The sequence below is a fragment of the Amblyomma mixtum genome, chromosome 1 (genome assembly GCF_055824585.1).
Source record: "Amblyomma mixtum isolate Tamu chromosome 1, ASM5582458v1, whole genome shotgun sequence".
NCBI classification, from domain to species: domain Eukaryota; kingdom Metazoa; phylum Arthropoda; class Arachnida; order Ixodida; family Ixodidae; genus Amblyomma; species Amblyomma mixtum.
The window spans coordinates 23,116,385-23,141,219 of record NC_143012.1 but is presented as its reverse complement, the minus strand read 5'-3'; the positions used below and the strand labels follow the sequence as shown (position 1 = coordinate 23,141,219).

The window sequence follows — 24,835 nt, the reverse complement described above, 5'->3', positions numbered from 1 at the left end:
GCGCAAATCGTCAGGGTGGCTCCCGGCGGTGGCAAACGATTCGGTAACTGCAGCAGCATGCACGGGCCGGTTGTAAGTCGCAGAACGTTGTTGAAGAACCTTTTCCATCGTCGCGGCCTCGGCAAGGAATGCAGCGACGGTCGATGGTGGGCTGCGCACGAGGCCTGCAAATAGCTGTTCTTTGACGCCGCGCATGAGTTGGCGCACCTTTTTCTCTTCGGGCATGGCCGGATCAGCTCGCCGGAAGAGCCGAGTCATATCCTCCACGTACATGGCTACAGACTCATTCGGCATTTGAATGCGAGACTGCAAAGCCCGTTCAGCCCGTTCTCGGCGATCCGTGCTGGTGTAGGTCTCCAGCAGGCGTCGGCGGAACTCATGCCATGATGTTAGCGCATCTTCTCGGTTCTCGTACCACGTACGTGCCCCATCCTCCAGGCTAAAGAAGACGTTTCGAAGCTTGGCTGCGTCGTCCCACTGGTTGAACGAGGCCACGCGTTCAAACTCGACCAGCCAGTCTTCGACGTCTTCGAGCTGACTGCCATGGAATGGTTTGGGCAGTCGCGGATTCTGCAAGGTATAGTAGGCTGCAGCTGGCATAACAGGTCGATGGGTGGGTGCTCTTGCAGACTCCAAAAGCCCGTGTTCGAGAGGTAGGCCTTGGTTTCTCCGGCTGGCACGGTGCACGGGGGTGTCCACCAGCGAAGGACTGGGGCCCAGGGTATGCGGAGGAGTATTAGACATATACAGGGATCTTACCCCGCACCTCCACCAGACTGTAACGTACTTGCTGACGAAGGGGGGTTTATTAGTAGGCACGAAAGGGAAGGCCAGGCAAGCTGGGGCAACAACAGCGACAGACTCCACACGGCGCGAGCCCTACTTCGTCGTCGTCGCCCTACTTCGTCGTCGTCGCCCTACTTCGTATTCGCCACCTGGCAATACTAGGTGGCAATATCGATCTACCTACCGCAAAAAATACGCCGTGGCGTTCATATCGCTCAAGGGGCGCAGTGGTGCATCTCTGTGGGCAGCATCGTATACTATCTTGAAGATAATTATTAGGGGCGACGCAGTCATAATTACGGCCTGAACGGCATCGGCCCAGACGACGCTCCGGAGGCCACCCTGTAAAAATGACAAGACGGGAATGAAATTTGCAAACACAGAGCGTTCTTCCCTATTGTATTTACGATGAGGCGAGGAATTCTCTGCAAACTTCACTCAGCTTACAATGACCTGCAGTATCTCTGGCTGACGTGACGTTAAGCCACGCGCTAGCAGAACCGTGCGGAGCTCTGGGGTAATCACTGTATCCGCAGGAGAAGCAGCTGTGACTGGGGGCCGTACTCATAAATATGTTACAGGTTATAAAGAAAACAGCTAAAGACTCCCAACGTCCTACTTAGGATGATGTATACCTGAAAGAACACGGAGGCGCCCTCTGTGAGTTGTGCAATGAGATATCAGTGGCGTCTTGAATTTTAAGAGCGTGAGCTCTTACTCATCACGTTTAGAGATTTCGTGGGGTCTGCTACCACCCTGAGATCACAGCGCCACCTGTGGCAGCAACTACAAAACAACACATCTCGCGTATTGAGACTTGTAGCGTCATCTACAATAGCATTGTAGAAAGAACCACCTGCCGCGTGCCACTGATGACGTCATGGTTCAATATGGTGGATAGAGGTGGAGCTATGTAATTATTTGTGTGATAGTCGGTTTCAATATGTGCAAGTGGAATGTTTGTGAGTGTGTTTATCATATGGGGAAATAAACGTACGAATTCATATTTCCATTGGTGTACCACCCTTTAATCTCATTCATAACAATTCTATTAAAGCAAACAGCTAGCGCTCGTTACTTTAACGTCTTCCAGACCGTGGCGGCCTTTTTTTATTTCTCCACTGTTAACTATGCTCTGAGTAGTACTTAACAGTTCATCCGAACGCCGCTAGTGGCGTGACAGTCAGTTACCCTTCGAAGTCTGGTTATCAATTGTGCCGAATTTTGATATACAGGCTCATGTGTATTTTACAGCTAGCATGAACAACGAGATTTGACCAGGCTCAGCTGTGCACATACCGCTAACTACCGCAGTGGGGTTAGGTAGCGGTTTCATTGCTCACTGCCGTTGTTACTACACGGAGCCAGGAGTGCATGCAGCTTCCTCCTTTCGCAAGCGAAGCCGGTACTCACGGAAAAATTCGGAATTTGAATTGGAAGGAATATTTATTTGGCTCGCCTCTAGCATCAACGAAAATTCGCATTCGCATTCGCAGTCGCTTTGGGACGTTAAACCGCAATAAACAAACAAACAAACAAACAAACAAACAAACAAACAAACAAACAAACAAACAAACAAACAAACAAACAAACAAACAAACAAACAAACAAACAAACAAACAAACAAACAAACAAAACCTGTCGGTTGCCCAATGAGCTAAGGGCAGATTTCCCGTGAATTACACTAATGTGACGTCTCGGGGCACCAAAAATACGATCGTGAAACGTTGATCATTTATGCGAGGATAGGGCACTGACACGAGGGGAGAATGCGGGAACGAGGCTTTTGGAATGACTTTTCTTAAAGAAAAAGAGGTATGACGCGGTTACTCAGGACGTTCTACGTCCGCCGCTTATGAACGTGGGTGGCGCTGATGAACACTCTCAAGGTTAGGTTACTTGTAAACATAAATACCCCCGAAAGCAGAAGATTTGACAGCCGTCGCCGTAGCTCAGAGGTAGAGCACCGGACGCGTAATTCGGAGGTCGTGGGTTCGGATCCCACCGGCGGCAGTGGTTGTTTTTTCTTCTGCTTTTCTAATCAATTAGCTTTAAGCGATGACATGTTCAGTAATATTCTAAATTGATCAACACCACAAAATAAATAAATTAATTAAAAAAAAATACCCTGTGCCCCTTGGTTTCTCTGGCTGTTGGCTTCTTTCATATTTATAACGAGCCCCTCATTCCCCTTCCCTTGTTTGCTTAATTGCTTAGCGAGGGCCTCGGTTCTGGCAGCCTTGACTCCATAGGAAGCATAAGAGGGTTCTCACGCAGCTCCCACCCTCTCCGTTCGATGACGTTCTACGTCACTACCTGCGGTTACTCAGGACGTTCTACGTCCGCCGCTTATGAACGTGGGTGGCGCTGATGAACACTCTCAAGGTTAGGTTACTTGTAAACATAAATACCCCCGAAAGCAGAAGATTTGACAGCCGTCGCCGTAGCTCAGAGGTAGAGCACCGGACGCGTAATTCGGAGGTCGTGGGTTCGGATCCCACCGGCGGCAGTGGTTGTTTTTTCTTCTGCTTTTCTAATCAATTAGCTTTAAGCGATGACATGTTCAGTAATATTCTAAATTGATCAACACCACAAAATAAATAAATTAATTAAAAAAAATACCCTGTGCCCCTTGGTTTCTCTGGCTGTTGGCTTCTTTCATATTTATAACGAGCCCCTCATTCCCCTTCCCTTGTTTGCTTAATTGCTTAGCGAGGGCCTCGGTTCTGGCAGCCTTGACTCCATAGGAAGCATAAGAGGGTTCTCACGCAGCTCCCACCCTCTCCGTTCGATGACGTTCTACGTCACTACCTGCGGTTACTCAGGACGTTCTACGTCCGCCGCTTATGAACGTGGGTGGCGCTGATGAACACTCTCAAGGTTAGGTTACTTGTAAACATAAATACCCCCGAAAGCAGAAGATTTGACAGCCGTCGCCGTAGCTCAGAGGTAGAGCACCGGACGCGTAATTCGGAGGTCGTGGGTTCGGATCCCACCGGCGGCAGTGGTTGTTTTTTCTTCTGCTTTTCTAATCAATTAGCTTTAAGCGATGACATGTTCAGTAATATTCTAAATTGATCAACACCACAAAATAAATAAATTAATTAAAAAAAAATACCCTGTGCCCCTTGGTTTCTCTGGCTGTTGGCTTCTTTCATATTCTTAAAGAGAAATAGTTACAACGCAAACCCACCAGAGCAGTGTACGTGGTCCCTGCGACACCGAGAATCACACTTGATGTAGAAGGCGATATTTCAAAGACTGCAAAGGAGAAAATAACCATCTGGTGTACTTAATTGGCCATGTGCTAAAGGCACTAAAAACTCACTTATTTACTCAGTGTTTTAATGCGGCAACATTATAGCTTCCTTTCGCGAAAGTCGCAGTGGTGAGGCGTTCTTGTATGAATGGATGGATGTTAGGAGCGTCCTCTTTAAAGGCAGGGTTCTGGCAGATGCCACCATGCTCGCTATTTCTTTTTTAATTATATTTCTCCAAAGAATCTGGCAAATTTAGCGATAGTATCTATAATTTCGCAATTTTACTTTACATAATATTTGTTGAATTTTACGTTTGACCAATTTTCAATCGTGAATATTCCTTGCGTCACCGTCCTGCTTTTTAGCCAGCAATCTTCCGATTGCTTTTTTGGTAACGTGTACCGTAGATTCATTCACGTTGTCTCTGTTACCTTCAACTCCAGGGCCTCAGGGAGAGTGACTGTGGTTGTATCGACATCTGGATGAATACTGCAACATTCTAGTAAAACATGTTGCGCTGTTTTTACCGATTTACCACACACTGCACATGTGTCGCCTTCTTGGTTAAATTTCTTTGTGAAACTTCACATTCTAAGGCACTCTGATCTCGCTTCAAGGAGCTGGGCGCTACCTCCTGAGTGATCATAGATCTATTCTTTCCTGATTTTCATTTCACATTTTATATAGAAGTCTCTTTCAATTCAATTCATGCAGCTCTTACTCTCTGCGTTTCTGACCTGTAGTTTGAAGCCCGTCATTTCTCCACCCTGGTTTTCTGCATACTTACTGGTTAATTCTTGCAGTCTTTATTCGCCACTGTGAGTCCGCAATCTTTCTTTACAAGCATTTAAATACCTTAGCTGACCACTTGTTATCGTTCACGTTGCGCTTTTTAACGGAGGCGCTCTTCACCGGAGTGATGCTACTGGCTATCGCATTTCCGTAGCTGGTATTCGCTTCAGTTCACTTTCATTTGCGCATATTTCAGTCGCGGTAGCACATGCCATGTGCGACCTCTACGACAGCACCGATAAACAACATCGGCGCACGATACGTTGAGGTAAATATGCAATGTGCCCGCTGCTCTTGCTGAACACCTGGGCCTCAAGTGTTGTAGTGCCATTTTCAACAAAAAGGATAGTGAGGGGAGGCAGCGCAAAAAACAAGGATCAACAGGAAAGGCGGACATGTCTTTTTTTTAGTGCTGCTTCTCTCGCTGTGCAAACAGACCAACAAGCCCAAACCGAAAGTCTACTTCATCAAAAAAAAAAAAAAACAGGGTTATGTGCTTTCCTGACAGCCCTTTCGGGCCTTGAAAGGCTCATTTAGAAAGAACAGCCGTACAAAGCAACAAGCGACGAAGCTGGTATCAACAACTCTAATTGGACCACGTGTTGAAGAGCCGAATTTATTGCACACTATGATTAGATGGGTGTTCGGAATTAAGTGGTGAAAGGAGAGGGACATGGGAAGGAAAATAACAAGGGTAGGACGGGTACCCAGTCATAATCTACTTACGGATGAAATGGTTTTAGTAATTGGGTGTAAGTACTCGCGAAAGGGTATAAGTACTGGCTGTAATATACATCCGCTGACGTTTTACGAGACAGCCACGGCGGGGTTATACATCCAATGCTTTCTGTTGACACTGTAAATAAAGTCGACGTGCAAACCACTCTTAAGCGAACTCTTCCAAGTACACGTTATCTGAGACGCATATGGCGTGGGCATACATCCATCTGTTTTCTGTTGACAGTGCAAATGAGGTCGACATGCAAACCACTCTTAAGCGAAATTTTTCAAGTGCACAAGTTTAAAGGACAGGCTTGGTTTATATTTTAGTTGTCTTACTTGTGCTCATGGAAATTGCAGCACTGTAGATGGCAGCAGCACCTAGACTTTGCTGAAATAAATAAATAAAGAAATAACTCAATGAATAAATGAATCAATCAATCAGTAGCCAGACAGCCTCTGTATGTCTCTGTCTGTCTCTGGCTGTCTCTGTCTCTGTCCGTGTTTCTATGTCTCTGTCTGTTTGTCTGTCTGTTTCTGTCTGTATTTTTCTGTCTGTCTGTCCCTGTCCGTGTATGTCAGTCTGTGGCTGTCTGTATGTCTCTGTATTGCCACCAGATGACCTCAGGTAGCACCAAAAGACAAGGAGGTTAAGGTTTGCACACGCACTGTCAGGACTCTTCAGCGAGGCAAACAACACTGCCAATGAATAGTGTCTCGATTCTTGGATTTCCTGGCCTGTGTCACACACCCATCCTCGCACTGCGGACCTCGGGCCTCTGCCGGTCGACACACCAGTTCACCGAGTTAGTTGACGAAACTTAGGACTGCCCCCTGAGCATGGCCCATTGGATTCTACCTCGGCGCCTGCCCCTCGATCAATCGTGCAAGGTACTAGTTATTACACCCGTTAGAACCAACGAGTACCGAATTGCTTCCATGGCAGTCGGCTTGAAGACGTGGAACACTGGCTCGTTCAGTTTGAATGCGTCATCTCGTTCAATCAGTGGGACGATGCCGCGAAGCTGCGGAACGTCTTCTTCAGCCTGGAAGAGGCCGCTCGTACGTGGTACGAGAACCGTGAAGATGTTTTAACATCATGGCGTGAGTTCCGCCGTCGACTGCTCGAGACACACCAGTGCGGATCGTCAGTAACGAGCTGAGCGTGTTCTGCAGTCCCGAATACAGATGCCCAACGAGATGGTCACCATGTATGTCGAAGACATGACGCGGCTCTTCCGGCGAGCTGACCTAGCTATGTCAGAAGACAAAAACCTACGCTACTGAATGCGTTGAATTAAAGAACAGGTTTTCACTGGCCTCATGCGTGACCCCCCTAGGACTGTCGCCTAGTTTTTGATGGAGGCGGTTCCGATAGAGCAAGTCCTTCAGCAGCGTTCCACCGTATACAACAGGCCAGTACTTGCTGCTTCAGCCACGGAGTCTCCAGCATTCGGAAGTACGCTGACCTCCTTCGGGACATGATCCGCACCATTGTACATACAGAGCTCCAAAAGTTTCGTAGTGCGTCGCAACCAACGGTCGGCTCTCTTGCTATCGTCATCCGCAACGAGGTGCAGCAAGTGATCAGACCTCCGTTACTGGTTGACAAACCTCCACCCTTCCGGAATGACTTCCTTTGCCCAACATACGCTGACGCTCTGCGAAGCCTGCCCGAGCTTCTGCGTCTTTTGTTCCGGACCATCCCGTCCCGCTACCTTCCGTGCAAGTACCGCGTGCAGACGGCGCGATACTTGTCGAATGACCTTTGCCTAAGGCGGACGTCTGGCGTGGCCCCGACCGAAGGCGTTTGTGCTTTCACTGTGGAGAGCCTGGTCATCCCTTCCGCCAGTGTCCATATCGTGAGGTTGGCCTGTGGGATTTCCCCGCCTACGCGCTCGGACCGTAATTCGGTCAACGACCCCTCGAGATTGAAGAGTACGGGGAGCTGCAGAGTCTGCTATCCTCAGAACGACCGCAGTCAATAGCGCCGTCATCTCGCCGACCGTCGCCATCACCGGCAAGCGATAAGAACGGCGCAAGAATGACCAGTGCAAGGGCGTTCGCCGAGCGCTTGCTGGAAAAACTAGAGAGCGACCTCCGGGAGCAGGGTTGCTGGAACTCGACGCGCTAAAATCTCCCTCGTGACGTGGACATCGGCTGGGAGGATTTTGAAGACATCGACGGCCACAGCTTCTGAAGATGAGGATAGATTTTCACTGGACATACCTGTGCTCATCGATGGTCTCACTTTAGCGCGTAGGTGGACACCGGAGCCAATTTTGCAATTTTAAGCTGAAAATTGGCAGCACTTCACAGATCTGCACACTGGCGGCCACATCGTCACTCCTCTTGGCAAGGGTACAGCTCGGATCCAGATGCGCGACTCTACGTTCGTTATCAGCTGCCTGGTCATCCGTGCTTGTTCTCGTGACCTGATTTCCGGTGTTGACTTCCTCCGAGAGAATAGTGCCATTATCCATCTCTGGCAGCGCACAGTTAACTTTTCTGCACACAACGCCGAGGACAGTCCTGAAACTTGCCCACGCAGTTCCGCCCTTCGAGTTTTCTCCCAGAGTGTTTTGATTTCGCCGCACTTCAGTGTTTCTTTCAGTGTCGACAGCGGTCGGCTCCGTGATGGGACAGCAGTCCACGAGGGCAATATTTCAATGTTGCTGGCGCCCGGCATTTTTTCGGACCGAAGCCTCGTCCACCTACGTAATGGCAGGTCCCAACTACTGGCTACGAATTGTACAAACGAACATCAGCCCCTCTTCCACACCTAGCGATCGCGTTCCCCGACGAATTGGCCGATGCTTCTGAATGCTTTACGTGCGCAGCCGTGGGACCTCAGAACATGTCTCTCGATCGCATTGGCATCAGCTCAGGGCTATGACAGGTTCAATGTCGCGATCTACGGGCTTTATTACGGCAGTACACAGCCTGCTTCGCGTCTTATTCGAATGTTCAAGAAACTGCCATTAGAAAACACCGCATTGCAAACAGCGCGATGATGCCCACGATACCCACTGGTCCACATTCACGACTCGCTCGAGAGACTTCGCCACGCCAAATATTTTCCTCGACTGATTTTAAGAATGGTTACTGGCAGATTGAGGTCGACGAACGGGACCAGGAAAAAATTGCCTTCATCGCTCCCAATGGCCTATATGAATTTGAGGTGTTGCCCTTCGGTATCTGCTCAGAGCCGGCGACATTTCAGCGAATGATGGATACTCTCTTAGCTGACCTCAAATAGCAAACCTGTTTACTTTGCCTGGAGGACGTGGTCTTGTTGTCTGGAACCTTTGACGAACACCTTGATCGCCCGCCTGGGGACTGTAATAGATGTTCAGCGCCGGCCAATTCATCGCTCAAGCCCTAAAAATGCCACTTTGGCTACGAACAACTCAAGTTTCTCAGCCACCTTGTGAGCACCGATGGTGCCCCACGCGATGCAGACAAAACTGCCGCCGTAATCGAATTTTCCGGTTCCTACTACAAAGAAAACGCTCGAACGCTTCCTTGTTCCGTGCGTCTACTACCGTCGCTTTATTACCGACTTCTCCCAGATTGCCGAACCCCTGACCCGTTTAACGAGTTACGATACCCCGTTTATCTGGACTGGCGAGCAACAGGGGTTTTTCACAGTGGTACGCCAACGCCTGCACACAAGCCCTGTTGTTGCTCACTTTGATGAGGACGTGCCACCAAGATCTACACCGACGCCAGCAACATTGGCCTGGGTGATGTCCTAGCCCAACACCAACATGGCGTGGAACGACTGATTGGATATGCGAGTCGCGTTCAGTCTCGCGCCGAAACCGACTACTCTAACTCGGAAAAGGGGTGCCTGGCCGGTTTGTGGGCCACGATAAAATTTCTACATTACAACTACGGCCGCCATTTCAAAGTCATGACAGATCACTATTCCTCGTGCTGCCTGGCCAATCTATGGGACCCATCAGGCCGTCTAGCAGGTGGATCCTCCGCCACCAGGAATTCTATGACACAATTGCGTATAAACATGGACGTAAGCAAGAAGATGCCGACATGCTTTCCCGCGCACCGGTCGACCTAACTGATGATAGCACGGAGGACGATAGTTGTCTTCTTGTAGTAGTTAGTGATTCCGACGAAATGGCGATGCAGAGAGCTCTCATGAACTTTAGATCTGTCAAAGACCATTTGGAGGCCAGACTGCTACCGTACCCCGAGAGTTTCCCCGGAACTGTCCTCCTTCTGCATGCGAAATAGCCTCCTGTTCAAAAACTCGAGACACAGTGACCGCGTCTACCTCCTCGTCGTGCCTTGAGACCTCCGTGCCGACATCCCTTTTTCCTTTTACGCGGAGCCCACCTCTGGTCATTTGGGATTTACACGCACCCTCGCTCGAGTGCGCCAGGCCTATTATTGTCAAAAACTTGCTACCGCCATCCGCCGCTACATCTGAGGTTGCTGTGAATGCCAGCGGCGCAAGTCACCTCCCCTAGAGCCCATGGGTTTGCTACAAACCAGTTGCACCGCCTCACACACCCTTTGACCCTGTCCTCATGGATCTTCTGGGCCCATTGCCTCTACCATCAGCCGGAAATAAATGTATCTCTCTCTCTTTCTCTGTTTGTCTCTATCTGTGTGTGTCTGACTCTGTGTCTCTCTGTGCCTGTCTGCCTCTGTGTTTGTGTGTTTCTATCCGTCTGTTTGCCTCTATAGGTGTGTATGTCTGTCTATCTCTATGTGCTTTTGTGTCTATGTGTGTGTCTCTGTCTCTTTGTATCTGTATGTCTCTGTCTTGTATGTCTTTCTTTGTGTCTGTCTCCGTCTATCTGCCTCTGTGTTGGTTTGTCTGTCTATCTCAGTCTTCGTCTGTTGAGTCTGTCTGAGTGTGTGTCTGTCTCTGTCTGTGTTGCCTGTTTCTGTGTCTGTCTGTTTGTGTGTCTGTGTGGTCTGCCACTGTCTGTGTTTGTCTGTGTGTCTCTGTCTATCTTTTTCTGAGTCCGTCTGTATGTCTCTGTGTTTGTCTCTGTAGATCTGTGTCTGTCTGTCTTTGTCTATCTATCACTGTTGGTCGGCGCCTGTCTGTCTGTGTCTGTCTGCGTCTGTCTGCATGTGTGTCTTTCTCTGTATCTGGCTGTCTGTGTTTGTCTTTCTGTGCCTGTCTGTCTCTGTCTTTCTCCGCCTGTGTCTGTCTCTGTCTGTGTCTGTATGTCTCTGCATGTTTGTTTGTCTCTCTCTGTTTCTGTCTGTTTGTCTCTGTGTGTCAATTAGTCAGGATGGAGTTACAACTTACTTTGTGCCCTGAGCCTACTGAGAGTGCACACTTTGTGAAAAGTTTAGACCTTGGGAGGTTTGCTTCTGGGCCGCGCAGTGGTCTTCATTACGCCTTGCCAACGTTACAAACCTTCTTCAAGGCGAGAGAAACTCTCCTCAACCTTCCGAAACTTAAAACGGCTTAATCACAGTAATATAACAGCACAGCATAGGAAGCACTCCCTAGAAGGGGACGTTTTGCGCGGGCACTGTGTGACAGCACGCGTGTGCTGTAGGAATAGCGCTCTGTAGGGGTCACATGTAACAGAAATGAGGAGTTGATGCTAGCAGGTTACTTTTCAGAGGGCTGGATTTAGTTGTGTAAAGAAATCAAAGTCGGGCACTTACGCTAAGTACGAAGTATATCACAGACGAGGCCACTCCCACGGCGTTTCCATAACGCATGCGGAGGTACTGGTCATTAAAGTACAGGAAATAATAAAATTAACAAAATGCATGATGTGCAGCTTTAGGCAAAGCAGATAATTAGAGCTCTGAAATAAAACTTTTATATGATAGTTTTCATAGTCGCATTAAGGACGGGAACACAGGAAGAGTCGTGCTGGTCATTTATAGAGCGCCAAAGTGAAAAGAACAATTTATTTCAACCAAGTGACCAGTTTTTTTTTTTTTTTTAGTTTCTTCTCTTTCTGGCCTTGGATTTTGTTTCGGTCTCAAGAACGAAAACCTTGACGCCTGAGTCGCTTTGAGACGTTAAACCTATAAAAGGAATGAAGCGAAACGAAACTACCCCCCCCCCCCCCCCCCCCCCCCCGTAGATGTATTCCCTGCCACTTCCAATGCTCCGCTGCCCATCGGAAACTGGTATTTCCTTCCGGGACTGTTGAGCATTACTTTAGTTCTCTGCTTATTAATTCTTAGACCCACCGTCTTGATTTACCTGTCTAGGTCCTCGATGATGCTTCGCAGTTCGTCCCTCGAGTTTCCTAGGAAGGGGATATCATCAACGATCCGTTGGTTACTAAGATATCCTTCCTTAATTTTTACCTCCGTTGTCCCCAATCAAGTTCACTGAATACCTCCTGTAAACATAAGGTGAATAGCAACAGAGAGGTCGTGCCTCCTTGCCGGGAAACTTTTCCTGATCGCAATTTCATCACTCTCCCTGTGTTGTGCAACCTCTATAGACATTTTTCAGAACCGTTACCTGCGCCTCTTCTACTGCTGATTACGCAATGCCTGCATGACTGCCGAGGTTTCGACGGAGTAGAATGCTTTCATGTAATCTCTGAAGGCTTTGTACAGCGGATGGTTATATTCTTCACTTTCCGCGATCACCTGACTGATGGTTGTGAATGTGAGCCACTGTCGATTAATCTTTTCGAAAGTCAGCCTGCTCCTTTGGTTGACTGAAGTCTAAGGTTGATCTGATGAGCTTAGTGATTACCATAATAAATACCTTGTAAAAACGGACAGCTACCTGATAAGCTGGCGACTTTGCAAGTCCTTGAGTCCTTTTTTTATGGATTAATATTGTAGCGTGCAACGCCAAAAAGTACACCAGCGCAGAGACGAAAAACCTGCGGCGTTCCCTCAGTGGTTCGAGCACGCGCGCGAGAGCCAACTAACTTCTTCCTCTTCTAGTGCATGCACTACTTCTGTTTCTTCGAATGCATGTATCACTGCCCCCCTCTTCGGCAGCATCGACCCGATGCGACTAGGAGAGAAAAGTCAGGGAAAGGGTACAACACAGCTGCAGTGGACCGCAGTTCAGTCAGGTAGCCGGTCGTGGTAAGGCTTCATGCGAACAACGTGTACGACTTCAGTTCGGTGCGACCGGCGCGATGAACAAGCTGTCGGGGCGGGAGCAACTGCAGAAGTCACATCACTGATGCGGCGCACTACTTCTTAAGGGCCGAAGTATCGGCGCAGCAGCTTTTCAGAGAGCCCGCGGCGACGAACAGGTATCCAAATCCACACAAGGTCGCCGGGCGCATAACTGACGAAACGGCGCCCAAAGTTGTACCCAGCGGCGTCAGTCTCCTGTTGACGGTGGATTCGCAGGCGGGCCAGTTGACGCGCTTCCTCAGCACGCTGAACGAAGGTATCTACGTCGAGGTCAGCGTCAGAGTCGCAGTAAGGGTCGACGGGCAACATAGCATCCAACGGAGTGGTCACCTGGCGACCGAAGACAAGCTGAAAGGGGGTCAGTCGGGTTGTTTCCTGCAGTGATACATGCATTCGAAGAAACAGAAGTAGTGCATGCACTAGAAGAGGAAGAAGTTAGTTGGCTCTCGCGCGCGTGCTGGAACCACTGAGGGAACGCCGCAGGTTTTTCGTCTCTGCGCTGGTGTACTTTTTGGCGTTGCACGCTACAGTTTGGTGGAGGTGCGGGGTACGCTTCTCGACCTGCACACTCCGTACAGCGTCACTACGGACCTCACACCGGTTCACCAGCGACCCAGCCGCCGTCTCCGCGGAGAGTCGCCTGAATTTGGGCCCCTTCCCCCGCCAACAAGGACGACGCAGCCTCGACCCCCGAGTCCAACTGACATGGCCACTGACACCAGGACCCCGCCGCCGATCCAGCCTCTACCGTCGAGTCCAACTTCCATGGCCGCTGACACCAGGCCCTTGGCGCCAATCCTTTGCCACCCACCGCGAACACCGCCATCTTTTCACGGTGACGTGTTCGAAGACGCTGAGGACTGGCTGGAGACCTTCGAGCGGGTCGCACGCTACAACGGCTTGTGCGACGAGCGCAAGCTCAATAACGTCTACTTTGCCCTGGCAGAGTCTGCTCGGACGTGGTTTGAAAACCACGAGGCTACCCTTCCCACCTGGGAGACGTTTTGCCGGAGTCGCCTGGCTACGTTCCCCAACGCTGACCGCCGGGAGAAGGCTGAAGCTGCGCTGCACTCTCGAAATCAGCGCACGAACGAAAGCGTGCGCATGTACACCGAAGACATGGCCCGTCTTTTCAAGCGCGCCGACCCCAACATGACAGAGGAGAAGAAGCTGCGCCATCTCATGCGTGGGGTTAAGCAGGAGCTGTTCGCGGGCCTCGTGCGCAGCCCACCCCGCACGGTGGCGGAATTTCTAACCGAGGCGACCACGATGGAGACGACGCTGCAACAACGGGCCCGCCAGTACAACCGGGACATCAAGTGCATGGTGCCCGAATGCTTTTCGTCGTGTCTCGGCGGCAGTGCAGACACCTTGCGCGAACTAATTCGTTCAGTTGTCCGGGAGGAACTTCAACGGATCCATCTGCCCCAGGTTGCACCTGCGCCGCTGGCAGCGCTGACTGAAGTCGTCAGGGACGAGGTGCGACAGGCTGCGCAGGCACCTCCTGTCCCCGAAGCGCCGTCCCGGTTCGATGACAGACCCACGTACGCATCCGTTGTACGTCGCACGACAGGCTACGGTCCCATTACCCCGCACCTCCACCAAACTGTAGCGTGCAACGCCAAAAAGTACACCAGCGCAGAGACGAAAAACCTGCGGCGTTCCCTCAGTGGTTCGAGCACGCGCGCGAGAGCCAACTAACTTCTTCCTCTTCTAGTGCATGCACTACTTCTGTTTCTTCGAATGCATGTATCAATATGTTATCATTATTCGATGATTCCCCCGCGCTCAAATACATGGGTCACAGCTTAAACAAGGTGACAGATTTTTGCTGTGCAGTGTGCCCGCCTTTCTTGAACAAATCTGCTGTTACCTACTGCTTACTAGCTGCTGTTTCCATTTGCATTCCATGTAAGGATTTCTTCATCTTTCATTTAGACGGGACTTCAAATTCTTTCCCATCCCTGGCTACATCATTAGCATCTTGATTATTTGGGCTACTGTAAAGATGTGTGCAGAAGAACTCTTGATTATTTAGAAGAACTCTTGAAGAATCTTGATTATTTGGGCTACTGTAAAGATGTGTGCAGAAGAACTCAGCTACCTTAACTATGTTATCCATATTCTTAATGATATTGCCTTCCTTTTCTCTAAAGGCTGCATCTGAATTTTGCCATTGACTAATGTTCTCTTTACCGCTTTTAGGCTGCCTTCTTTAGAGCCTGCTCGATCCTCTCTGTATCATACTTTCTCAAGTAGTTTACTTTACGCTTAGAGGCTAGCTTATAAGTTTGCCTACACAAGGTGGCGTCAAAGGTAGATTACCCAAGCATTTCCACCGCGATAAGCCGAGTACCACGCCAGAGGAAAGCTTGTACCTTCTGAATCATCACCAGTGGTTACCCCTCGGAACTAGCGATCGAACCTGACACCTCCCGCATGCTAGGTGGAGGCTCAAATCACAAGGCCACCGCTGCTGTCCCTGGAGCGATGAATAACAGCTTAAAACTATGTGGTTGAATTATTGATGATGATGATGTCCTCAGGCTGAATTGCTTGTTACTTCGTATGCATCTTTGTTGTCACAGCAAGAGCTAGTTTTTGCACGTGCCACTAACCCTGGCTACCGAATGGATTTGAAGCTCCACTGCTGAACCCAAGGTCGTGGGTTCGAATCCCGGCCGCAGAGGCCACATTTCGACGGAGGTGGACCGCTAAAGACACCGTTGCGCAGCGCCATGTCAGTGCACGTTAAAGAACTATAGGAAGTCGAAATTGATCCGGAGCTTCAAATACAGCTTCGAGGCGTTGAACCCCACAACCCACCGTCCACAACACCATGCGAAAGGGAGCCCCGGTGAATAAACAAACTACACTTTGAGACAGAAATTGCATGCACCTTGCTTTCTAAGGTGTTCTTGTACTACTTAGTGTAGTTACGTTTTGGCTGTCCACACAATTTAATAAGTAAGCGTCGGTAATCTTTCACAGCCTGGTCCAATGTGTGCGCGAGTTCCTTGGGTGCCCTACGTATCTATGGTTGTATTAAAAGTAAACGTCATGCCCGGCTCACCTCGAAGACAGAAGTGATCTTCAGTTCGTACAGGACTGGCAAGAACAGGTAGACGATGAGGAACTCCACTGGCACAAATGTCGGTACGTTCCACAAAGTGTGGAAACCGTAGACGTAGTAGTGGGCCACGAACGCTACCATCCCAACTGCCGTGACGTTGGACGCCAACATGGAGAACGCCAGCGGGAGGAAGTGGATGCTTCGGCTCCCCAAGAAGGCCTCATCTTTGGTTCTTAGTCGACCGCGCCCACGTGCGGACATGTAAAGACCGGTTCCTGTAAAGACGGGTGGATAGGAATTGGCCTAATTTCCCCTGCACGGACTGATGCGCTGATATCCATATGTGAGATCTGCTTGCTTTTCGACTTTCTTTATGCCCTTCAGGGTAGTAATGGCTGCCTGCCCTATCCTGTCCCTGATGTAGTTTCAGCATGCGTTTTGCGAATCCGTGGTTATAACTTTTTTTTTCTGTGTGGTTATTGTGAGCGCACTAGATGCCTGCACGGCTTGGCTTTGGTCTCTGCATCAGATTGCGGCGCTATTCCTGATGTTGATATACGGTTCTGTAACTGCTACATCGTCATGATGCCTCCAACTGAGCCTGCCGCGTATAGTGTTTTTCTATTTTTCTTCCATTATTTTTCCAAGTCTTCAGCTCTGGCCTCTTTTCTTCCTGCATGATGTACGAAGTGCACGTTCCCTGGTATGGGCTATACTCCTGATCATTCCTCGTGTTCAACTGCCGGTCTCTCTCGCTGTGCTCTGGATGCCGTCGTCCTTATCACCTTCGATCCATGCGCAATGGATTCGGAAGGCACCGCTATCCCACTGACATCTTAAGGTGACTTAAACGAGCCCACAATTTTTTTGTTGACCGGCGTTCGCCGGCGGTTTTTTCGACCCCGCGCATCATCATATGACGAAGTGGTTTGCGAGAGGCGGGGGTTATGTGCCCGAGGTGGTCACATGCTCGTTGAAGCGCGATGTATATGGCGATCGCATGACGTACAGGCGGGGAAACTTCGCTATAAAAGCTAGCGGTGTAGAAGCGAGGGCTACGAAGTAGACAGCACAAAAACGTAATGCCACCTATTCTTACACTGAGTACCGTCTTTGTTCTCTGTGCTTGGAAGCGCAGCAACAAGAACGACTCGTCCAGGACTCACGAGGCCGTATAGAAAACTGCCCAAGGAGCTTTTTTTATGTGAAGCTTCGACGTCGTCATTATTATCATCTTCAGCCAGACAACATTCACTGGAGGTTCCTCTGATCTTCAGTTAGTCTTGCCCTGAACGGGCCTACGCTATCCCCGCAAACTTCTGCATCTCATCCGCACACCTCACCCTCTGCCGCTGCCTGCTATGCTCATCTTTCCTCGGTGTCCAGTATCAGAACATCGGCAATGCCTTTTCTCCATTTTGTACTCTACCCATGACCATTACCGCAGCTTGATATATGCAAAAATTTTATTAACTTGAGTTTGTGCCCTAATGCCACCCTCTGTCTGTTCAGAACTTCATGTTGAGTGCATTGTTTCATTCCGTGGGTCACTGCGTTTTGCTGAGGCCAGTTCGAACCCATTTATTTCGCCTCTAAGTTTCGTCCCCTTGGGCGAGCAGAAACAGATTGTGACCTTCTTCCGTGCAACTTTTTTGATTCTGTGGATGCGTCACATTTTTCCCATGCGACATGCCAGTGGTGGCCTCCCCGTCGTTGACGCTGCTCTTGCGAGGGCAAAAGGCAGCACAGAAAGAGGAGAGAGAGAGAAAGGAATTTTAATGAGAGGAAAGGGTGGAGAGGTCAGCGGTGGTAACCTGGAAACCTTGCAGTGGGGAATGGCTTTCTTTTGATTCACCTGTCTAAGCCACATGTTTTGAGTCACATGTTTTCCTAACAACTCTGCGACTGAAACCTGACTGCTCTGGAAGCCGCTGGCTCAATAAAAAGACCGCTGGCCTTGAAGTAAAAAAGGTGGTTGTTACATTTGTTGGTTCCCGTAACACGCTCTATAGAGTGTCCATAGACTTTTTTCAGTAGTCTATAGACTCTCTCTCGACAAATCCTCTAGACAATCTACTGACAATGCATATATTTGTGGCCAACACCTTTGGTACAGTTTTATCTATATGCAGTTTAGAGATAGTAAATAGACACAAGGAAATGTCTGTTGGAAGGCAATAGAGTCTATGGGAAGTGTAGTCTACAGACAATTTTTGGAATCGTTAGATTACTTTTTAAAGCTTGTAATCTCTAGCTTTCTGAGAAATAATTACCACGAATTAGCCCACGAGTTATGCATGTTCAGAAGCTAAAATATTTTGTATAGCCCGCACTATCTGTAGGTTCGGGCTATACTGCCCACTAGCATGAAATGCCCAATGTGTTCGGTTGGACACAATGTACCGAGTGCGGACTAAAGATCGACTGTGGAGAGGGTAGTAAAAAAAAAAACTGAAGTCTCTATTGAGCGGACCTTTGAGACTATACAAAGGGAGGAACTGTGACCAGAAATTACGGTGTGCTTCATCAACAGGAGAATTCGGAAATATTCGGTTTTTTGATAGGATCATGCCTTTATTGCACAAAAAGAAAGAAATTTGCAGCCTACCAGATGAATAAGCCTGAAGTTTTCTTGAGATAATTTTAAGTCCACTTCGTGCTTGAACACTGTTTGATTGTCTGAATTATGCTTATTTCTATTCTATCTGGTCAAAAAATGGGCTATTTCATCATTTATCATTTATCATCATTTATTTTACCCTTAAAGGCCTCTGTTGAGGCATTACATAAGGGGGGGGGGGGGACAAAGCAAATGCAACTGAGAATAATACGTTAATACAACAAAACATAATGCAATACAATAAAATGAAAAACGATAAACAAATCAGTGTATTTTAATCCGTTTAAAGTGGTCATGGGTTCAAATAAATAAATGAAAAGACGCAGACGATGGAGCCGTACCAGAGCAACCAAAAAATGCGGACGCGTTCATCCTAAAAACAATTTTCTGTCGTCATTTCTCATGCCGGTCTTGAAATGGTTCTACGCAGCATTGTTTAAATGAAAGAAAATTTTTATCGCGTTCGCGTGTGTGAACATTGCACCTTGTATGACAGTATTTGATGTTAAGATGGTGAACGCAGTGGCGTAAGGTATTATGCGCGATAAGGATGGTCGTGTAAAATTGCACGGGTTGCCGTCACTATACCACGCGTACTTGAGCCTCCTGATGAAGTCTGCTTACATCCGACGATGGTGAATGTCGCAGAACATGCGAGAGCTTATTTATAGACTTTTTCTAGAAATATAAAGACCAAGTATAAAGTAATTCTACATCGTCACATTACCTCTCAAATCCGCCAAATAACTAGCTACCAAAAAGTAGTGCTTTGTTTGAAGGGATCGCGGTGCAGATGTCATATATTATTCATATATGTCATATATGTCATATATTAAGCGCCCCATCGCCCTTGTGTCGCACCTGTTATGGTTGCCCGTAAATCACCGTACTGCCGTCATCATAGGGAAAGCCCGGGATTCTCATACATCAATTTTAATTGTGAAACAACTGTGGAGTAATGTAAGGCATCGTTATGGAAACACTAATAGGTAATGGTTCATCCTTCCAAAGCGTAACAAAACCTTTTTTTCTAAATTTGTCCATCATTAGGATCGAGTTAAGTTAAGGCTGGCATAGAAAACCAATGCGGAAAAATTTTGCCAATGGCAAAAACAAGCGAAAATATGAAAGCGTGCCAAGGGGAGATCTGCGGATATACTTATTGTAGTACTCGAGTCTTACGATATACGAAAATATCGCGTTCATAAACAACTTCCTGTTGAAAATTGGGCTTGGCCACAATTTCTAGGTATGACTTGGTTGAACATCCGGATCAAGTTGGCAGTGCTGTTGAGTAGCCACTCACCGAGGCTGATAACCGTGAGAGCTGCGAACACGATGTAGTCCAAAGCAGCGATGCCCGAAGTAGAAGTCATCGCCGACGTCGTGCGCCAAAAATTCTCGTTTAAAAGAAGGTTTCGTCGCTGTCTCTACCCACCACGCGCAGATCACGCAAACAGCACTACAAACAGAGCCACCACCGGAGCACAAATTTACTCACGACGCTGCTCAATACAGCTCCTCATGCGAGAGCTCACTTTTTTGCTTTTTTTTTCGCAGTTTGTGCACACAAGTGGTTGGTAGGGCTTAAAACAGCTGTTATCGTTAGATTTACGCGTACGAGACACAAAGCGCACCCTTGCCGCCATTTTTCTTCACCGTCCCGATTTCCTGTATCATATCCCGCAGTGTAGTGCCTGGGGCAACGAGCTAACATTGCGGACCGTCTCTCTGGCGTCGACGCAAGGCCTCCTGCGGCCGCCGTGGCTTTACCCCATGTCCGTGCCGCCCGCATGCACACAACCGTCCTCATGCTCTGGCAATCCACCTGGACCGCGTAACATTCCGACATCCTCACAGCTGTTTTCGTCCGGTGCGTTGTCCTTCTCTCGCTCTCTTTCCTTCCGCCTCGATATGGCCTCGGCCGTTTTCCCTCGTACTTCCATTGCTTTGCACTCCGTCCTTCGCCTTCCTGTCCATGCGACGCAGCTGTGGCGGACGTTCTCCATTATCTATACTCCGTTTCATACATCAGGTGCAACGCTGTCAAAGCTAGCGCTCTTTTTTGCGCAGCCTGCATCCGTGACAGAAAATAGTGCGTTGCTTGTGGTGAGCGAAAAATAACAAATGCATTGCCGACAGGCATCGTGGGTAATACATTTGTCATCAGCGTGACAAAAAACGATGATAATTGCGAGCGAATCGGTCGAGATCTGTGATTTTGTATTTTGCGTGTGTCGTCTTCTTCCATTTCACGTTTTCGCTGTCCCCGCTGGCCGCCGTGTTTACTCTTTCTGTCCGCCTCCCTTTTACTTTTGAGAAAATGGCGTCCAGCCAAGTGTCTAGGTCGCTTTGGTCCAGCTCAGCGGCGTGACGACAATTTGGACCAATATGAAACGCGGACAAATACGCCTTGCTCGTCGGTAAATTGGTTTTTTAGGAAAGGAAATGTATCTGTCATATCTCGGTGGACACCTAAACCTCGCCGTAACGGGAAGGGAGGAAGATGGAGCGACGCGTTAGACCGCACGGCCACAAAACAGCGCGGAGGGATACACCTCTCTTTATTTTTTTCTGCGGACTACTTCCGTAGCCTTCACCACGTTGCACATGATGTATGAAACAGAGTATAGGCGCCTGTTCACTCACCGCGGACATATGAGTGCGGCTGCCCGGCTATGCGCACTTTCTTTCCCCTCGCGACTTCCCGTCATTTTTATCCTCCCCTCGGTCTCATGCGCTGCTTATTCGCATTCCCGTTTCTTCTTTCCCTCCACCCATCTGTCGTGTTTATTCCTGCCCGGATGGTTCGTAGGGCTGCCTGCCATTACTAAGCTTCCCGCATGCCTCACGGGGTCGGGGGCACCATATGTCCAATTTTGGTGGGCCGAGGCACTGCCCCCACCGCACGGGCATGGAGGCCTTGCTGTTTGCTCGCCTTGCGTGCACCCGCAGTTACTGTTTTATGCGAAGCATATTACTAGAGCTACACTACAGCCCGTCGAGCACGGCGGTGGAGCTACCATTGACGTTTAGCGTGACCACGTGACACCAAATGACAACATGACGTCACAGCAGAGGAGAGATGGGCTGCCGGCTCGCGCGGTCGGCCGCGGCGGTGGAGGCTCCACATCAGAGGCGCTGCAGCTGACCACGTGACGCTACAGCAGCGGTATAAAGCTGAGCTTGCCTCGCTCTCCGGGCACTAGGGGGTAGAGTATCTGTTCTCGCCTCGGCGAGTGCGGCTTTCGGCCGCTTCTTTTTGAGCAGCGTCCGCTCCGGCGGACGCAGTTGTTGCTGCGACGCGAGTCTTTTCTTTCCTTTTTCTCTTTCCTCTGATCTTTTAACTCTCCTCTATCTGCACGCGGCAGCGGTGGTGGCTTGGCTCGAGCCAGTAGCAGGCCCGTGCAATTTCCTCTTCATCCTTCTTTCAGTCACAACAACAACAACTCTCCGGGCACTTACGAGGCGGCCAGGTGTTGGGATGCCGCCTAGAAGCAGGGCTGATTTGAACGAGAAGCGAAAGCTTCAGCGTGCCACAGAGACCGATGGAGAGCGGGATGAACGTCAACCAAGGAAAGCCATGTATTACCAAGCCTAGCCATCAATATGCTTCGCATCTGACTAGGCGTAACCTTATCTAAGCCTCAGCCATTTTTTGATTTTCTTCTTTATACTCTTTTTTTTATTTTATTTCCTTTCACCCCTATCATTTTTTTCTCCTAGGGGTTAGCTTTGAACTCTTTCCTTTGCTGCTTTTTCTCTTTTATGTTTTGGTTCCTCCTATGAATTTTTTTCCGTTTTTTAGTTCATTTATCTTTTTTTTTAATTTCAATCTTTCTTTATCTTTTCTTCTGGTTTGGTTTGGTTTGGTTTATGGGGTTTAACGTCCCAAATCGACTGAGGCTATGAGAGACGCCGTAGTGGAGGGCTCCGGATATTTCGACCACCTGGGGTTCTTTAACGTGCACTGACATCGCACAGTACATGGGCCTCGAATTTCTCCTCCAAAGAAATTCAACCGCCGCGGCCGGGATCGAACCCGCGTCTTTTCTTCTTTTCTTTCTTTTCTTTTCTTCTGTCTCTGCCTTTTTCATATATTCCTGGATCACTTTGTTCTTGTTGCGACTGTAGGAATGATGAAAAAGAAAGTGCACGAGCCTGCCCACTGGCTCGAGCTGACCCACACTCGCTGCCACGTGCGGCCAGGGGAGAGTTGAAAGATGTGAGAAGACAGAGTGAAAGAAAAGGCGCGCGTCGCAACAACCGCGTCCGCTGAAGCAACCACGCCGGCTCTACCAGATACCCAGAGCTCTCCCCTGGATCACTTTCCTCTCTCCAGAATTTTATATACTCCTTCTGCTTTGTGAAGTCTGTTTATCTCCTGTCTTTTTTTTAGTTCTCTTTTCTTCTGTTTTCTTCCTTTCTTCAGATCTCCGCACCTTCCCTTCTCTTGGTCACCTACGAGCATGTCTGAGGCTCCTGGACACGCTGGATCCAACGATATTTCTGAACCATGAAGTTTGGTTTTGAACAATTGATTGATTGATTGAAAACATCTTTATTTACTGAATATTTGTAGAACATGTGCGTGGGCCGCCTAGTCCGGTAGTCCACTGGTTATTGGTGCTGCGCTGGCCCTCCCCACGAACAAGTGCTGACGGTCAGGATCAGCGCTGAGCAGAATAGTCTCCCACTGCTCCTATGAGGGGTTTGGAATGGGTCAACTAAGGGATTAAATTGGCATGGCCACACCATGTGGTAGAAGCTAGCTACCTCTCTACAGTGTGGGTACTGTGGAGAGTGTAGTGTAGGATACCTCTGGTGTAACTTAGCTGGCGTTGGGTATGTGTTGATTAGTATTCTCCTAAGGCTGTTCTCTTCTAACTTATTGAGGGATATATGTCGTGTTTGGTTCTCCTTTTTGGCTGTTCTGTATGGCGCGAGATCGTCAGCATACACTGCTAAAACAATTAGGTCGCGGCACGTTTCATGGTCATCAGGGGGAGACGCCCGGTATAGAAGAGCTCGGGCATGCCTGTGTGCGGCTTCGTTTCCTCCTGGTAGTTCCAGGTGACCGGAAAACCAGATGGCTGAGGCTTTGATGGGTGGATGCTTAGTCAGCAATGACAACCCTGACCTGTGAATTAATTCGTTATTGAAGTTGCGACAGGTGTTCTCCGAATCAGTGAGCACAACGCGTTGGGGATAGATGCTACAGCTAATGCAATATCTGCCTCTTCTGCGTGAGTGGGGTTAGAAGTTTTTATCGAGGCGCAGTTCACCATCGATTCCGAAGGCGTTGAGACCCCAATAGTCATAACTCCATTCTTTGGGCCTGCTGCGTCCACGTAAAGGGTGTTACGTTGCTCGTCCCGTGCTTTTGCAGGGCGTCCCCTCTTGATTTTCTCTACTCGATGTTATATGCGGGATGCATATTCCGCGGAATGGGGTACACGGTGATGTCTCTCCTAGCATCGCGTGGTACGTATTCCCTTTGGTCTATCCTATAGGGCAGATTAACATAGATCTTCTCGAGCACTTCTCTGCCGGGTTTTGTGAGTGCGAGCCTATTGAATTGTGAGAGCCATTGTGCTTCCACATCTCTTTAGGATATTAAGTACTCCTAGAACCATGAGCTTTGCCGTTGGCGTGGAGTTTGTTTGGTAGCCCTAGTGCCGTCTTGTAGGCTTTCTTGATCAGTGTCTCCAACTTTTCAACTTCTGACCTGGAGAAGTTAATGTATGCCGTGCCGTACTTTATCCGAGAGATCACGAAAGCTTGCACTAAGAGGATGGTGCCCCTTTCATTCCTGCCATGGTGTTTATTTCGGATACGATGCATCATCCGGAGGATTTACTCGGTGGGTGTTGTAAGCTTCTTCACAGTGGGGGTGTTCTGTCACCACTACGGGATGTACTATCCTAGGGTCTTGATCTCCGTGGGTTCCTGTACTGGGTGGTTGTCTATATACACCGTGATGTTCTGCACTAGGGGTGTCCTCAGGTTCTTCAGGATGAGCGACTCGGACTTTTCCGGCGCACACTGGAGGCCTCTCTCCCTGGCGTACCGGTCCACCGTGTCCGCTGCTGCTTGAAGACGCTCCTCGATCTCGGCGTCACTCCCAGAGTCACTCCCACAGTGATATCATCCGCATAGAATGTATGTTTGATGCCGGGGATTTGGGAAAGAAGGCCGGTAGATCTTTCATACCCAAATTGAACAAGTGGGGCGATAGTACCGCCCCTTGCGGAGTTCCTTTCGGGCCTAGAGTGACGGGATCTGATTTTATTCCACCGAAATGTAGAGTGGCTTGCCTGGCTGATAAAAAGTTTTTGATATAGTTGTAGGCTCTTGCGCCACAGTTGGTATCGGCGAGGCTTTGCCAGATATTTTTATGTAGAACGTTATCGAACAGTTCTTTCAAATCAAGTGCCAGGATGGCCTTTGTTTGTGACTTGGGAG

At 48.9% G+C, this 24,835-nt stretch overlaps 2 protein-coding genes across 4 annotated transcripts in view; one reads left to right on the top strand and one right to left on the bottom strand.

The window, feature by feature from the left end:
• The window catches only part of LOC149365723 (sodium-coupled monocarboxylate transporter 2-like), a 52,750-nt gene extending 32,452 nt beyond the window's left edge, over nucleotides 1-20,298 (bottom strand). Inside the window, exons 1-6 of the mRNA XM_089545429.1 lie at nucleotides 19,677-20,298; nucleotides 15,751-16,025; nucleotides 11,217-11,282; nucleotides 5,898-5,949; nucleotides 3,980-4,047; nucleotides 971-1,128 (exon numbers count right to left, since the gene is read on the bottom strand). Coding sequence (XP_089401555.1) covers nucleotides 971-1,128; nucleotides 3,980-4,047; nucleotides 5,898-5,949; nucleotides 11,217-11,282; nucleotides 15,751-16,025; nucleotides 19,677-19,746 — 689 coding nt within the window. The 5' untranslated portion in view covers nucleotides 19,747-20,298. The remainder of the gene's footprint in view (nucleotides 1-970; nucleotides 1,129-3,979; nucleotides 4,048-5,897; nucleotides 5,950-11,216; nucleotides 11,283-15,750; nucleotides 16,026-19,676) is intronic.
• LOC149365714 (putative RNA-binding protein 46) overlaps nucleotides 1-24,835 on the top strand; it is a 378,374-nt gene that overhangs the window by 78,948 nt on the left and 274,591 nt on the right. The gene's annotated exons all lie outside the window — the stretch shown is intronic.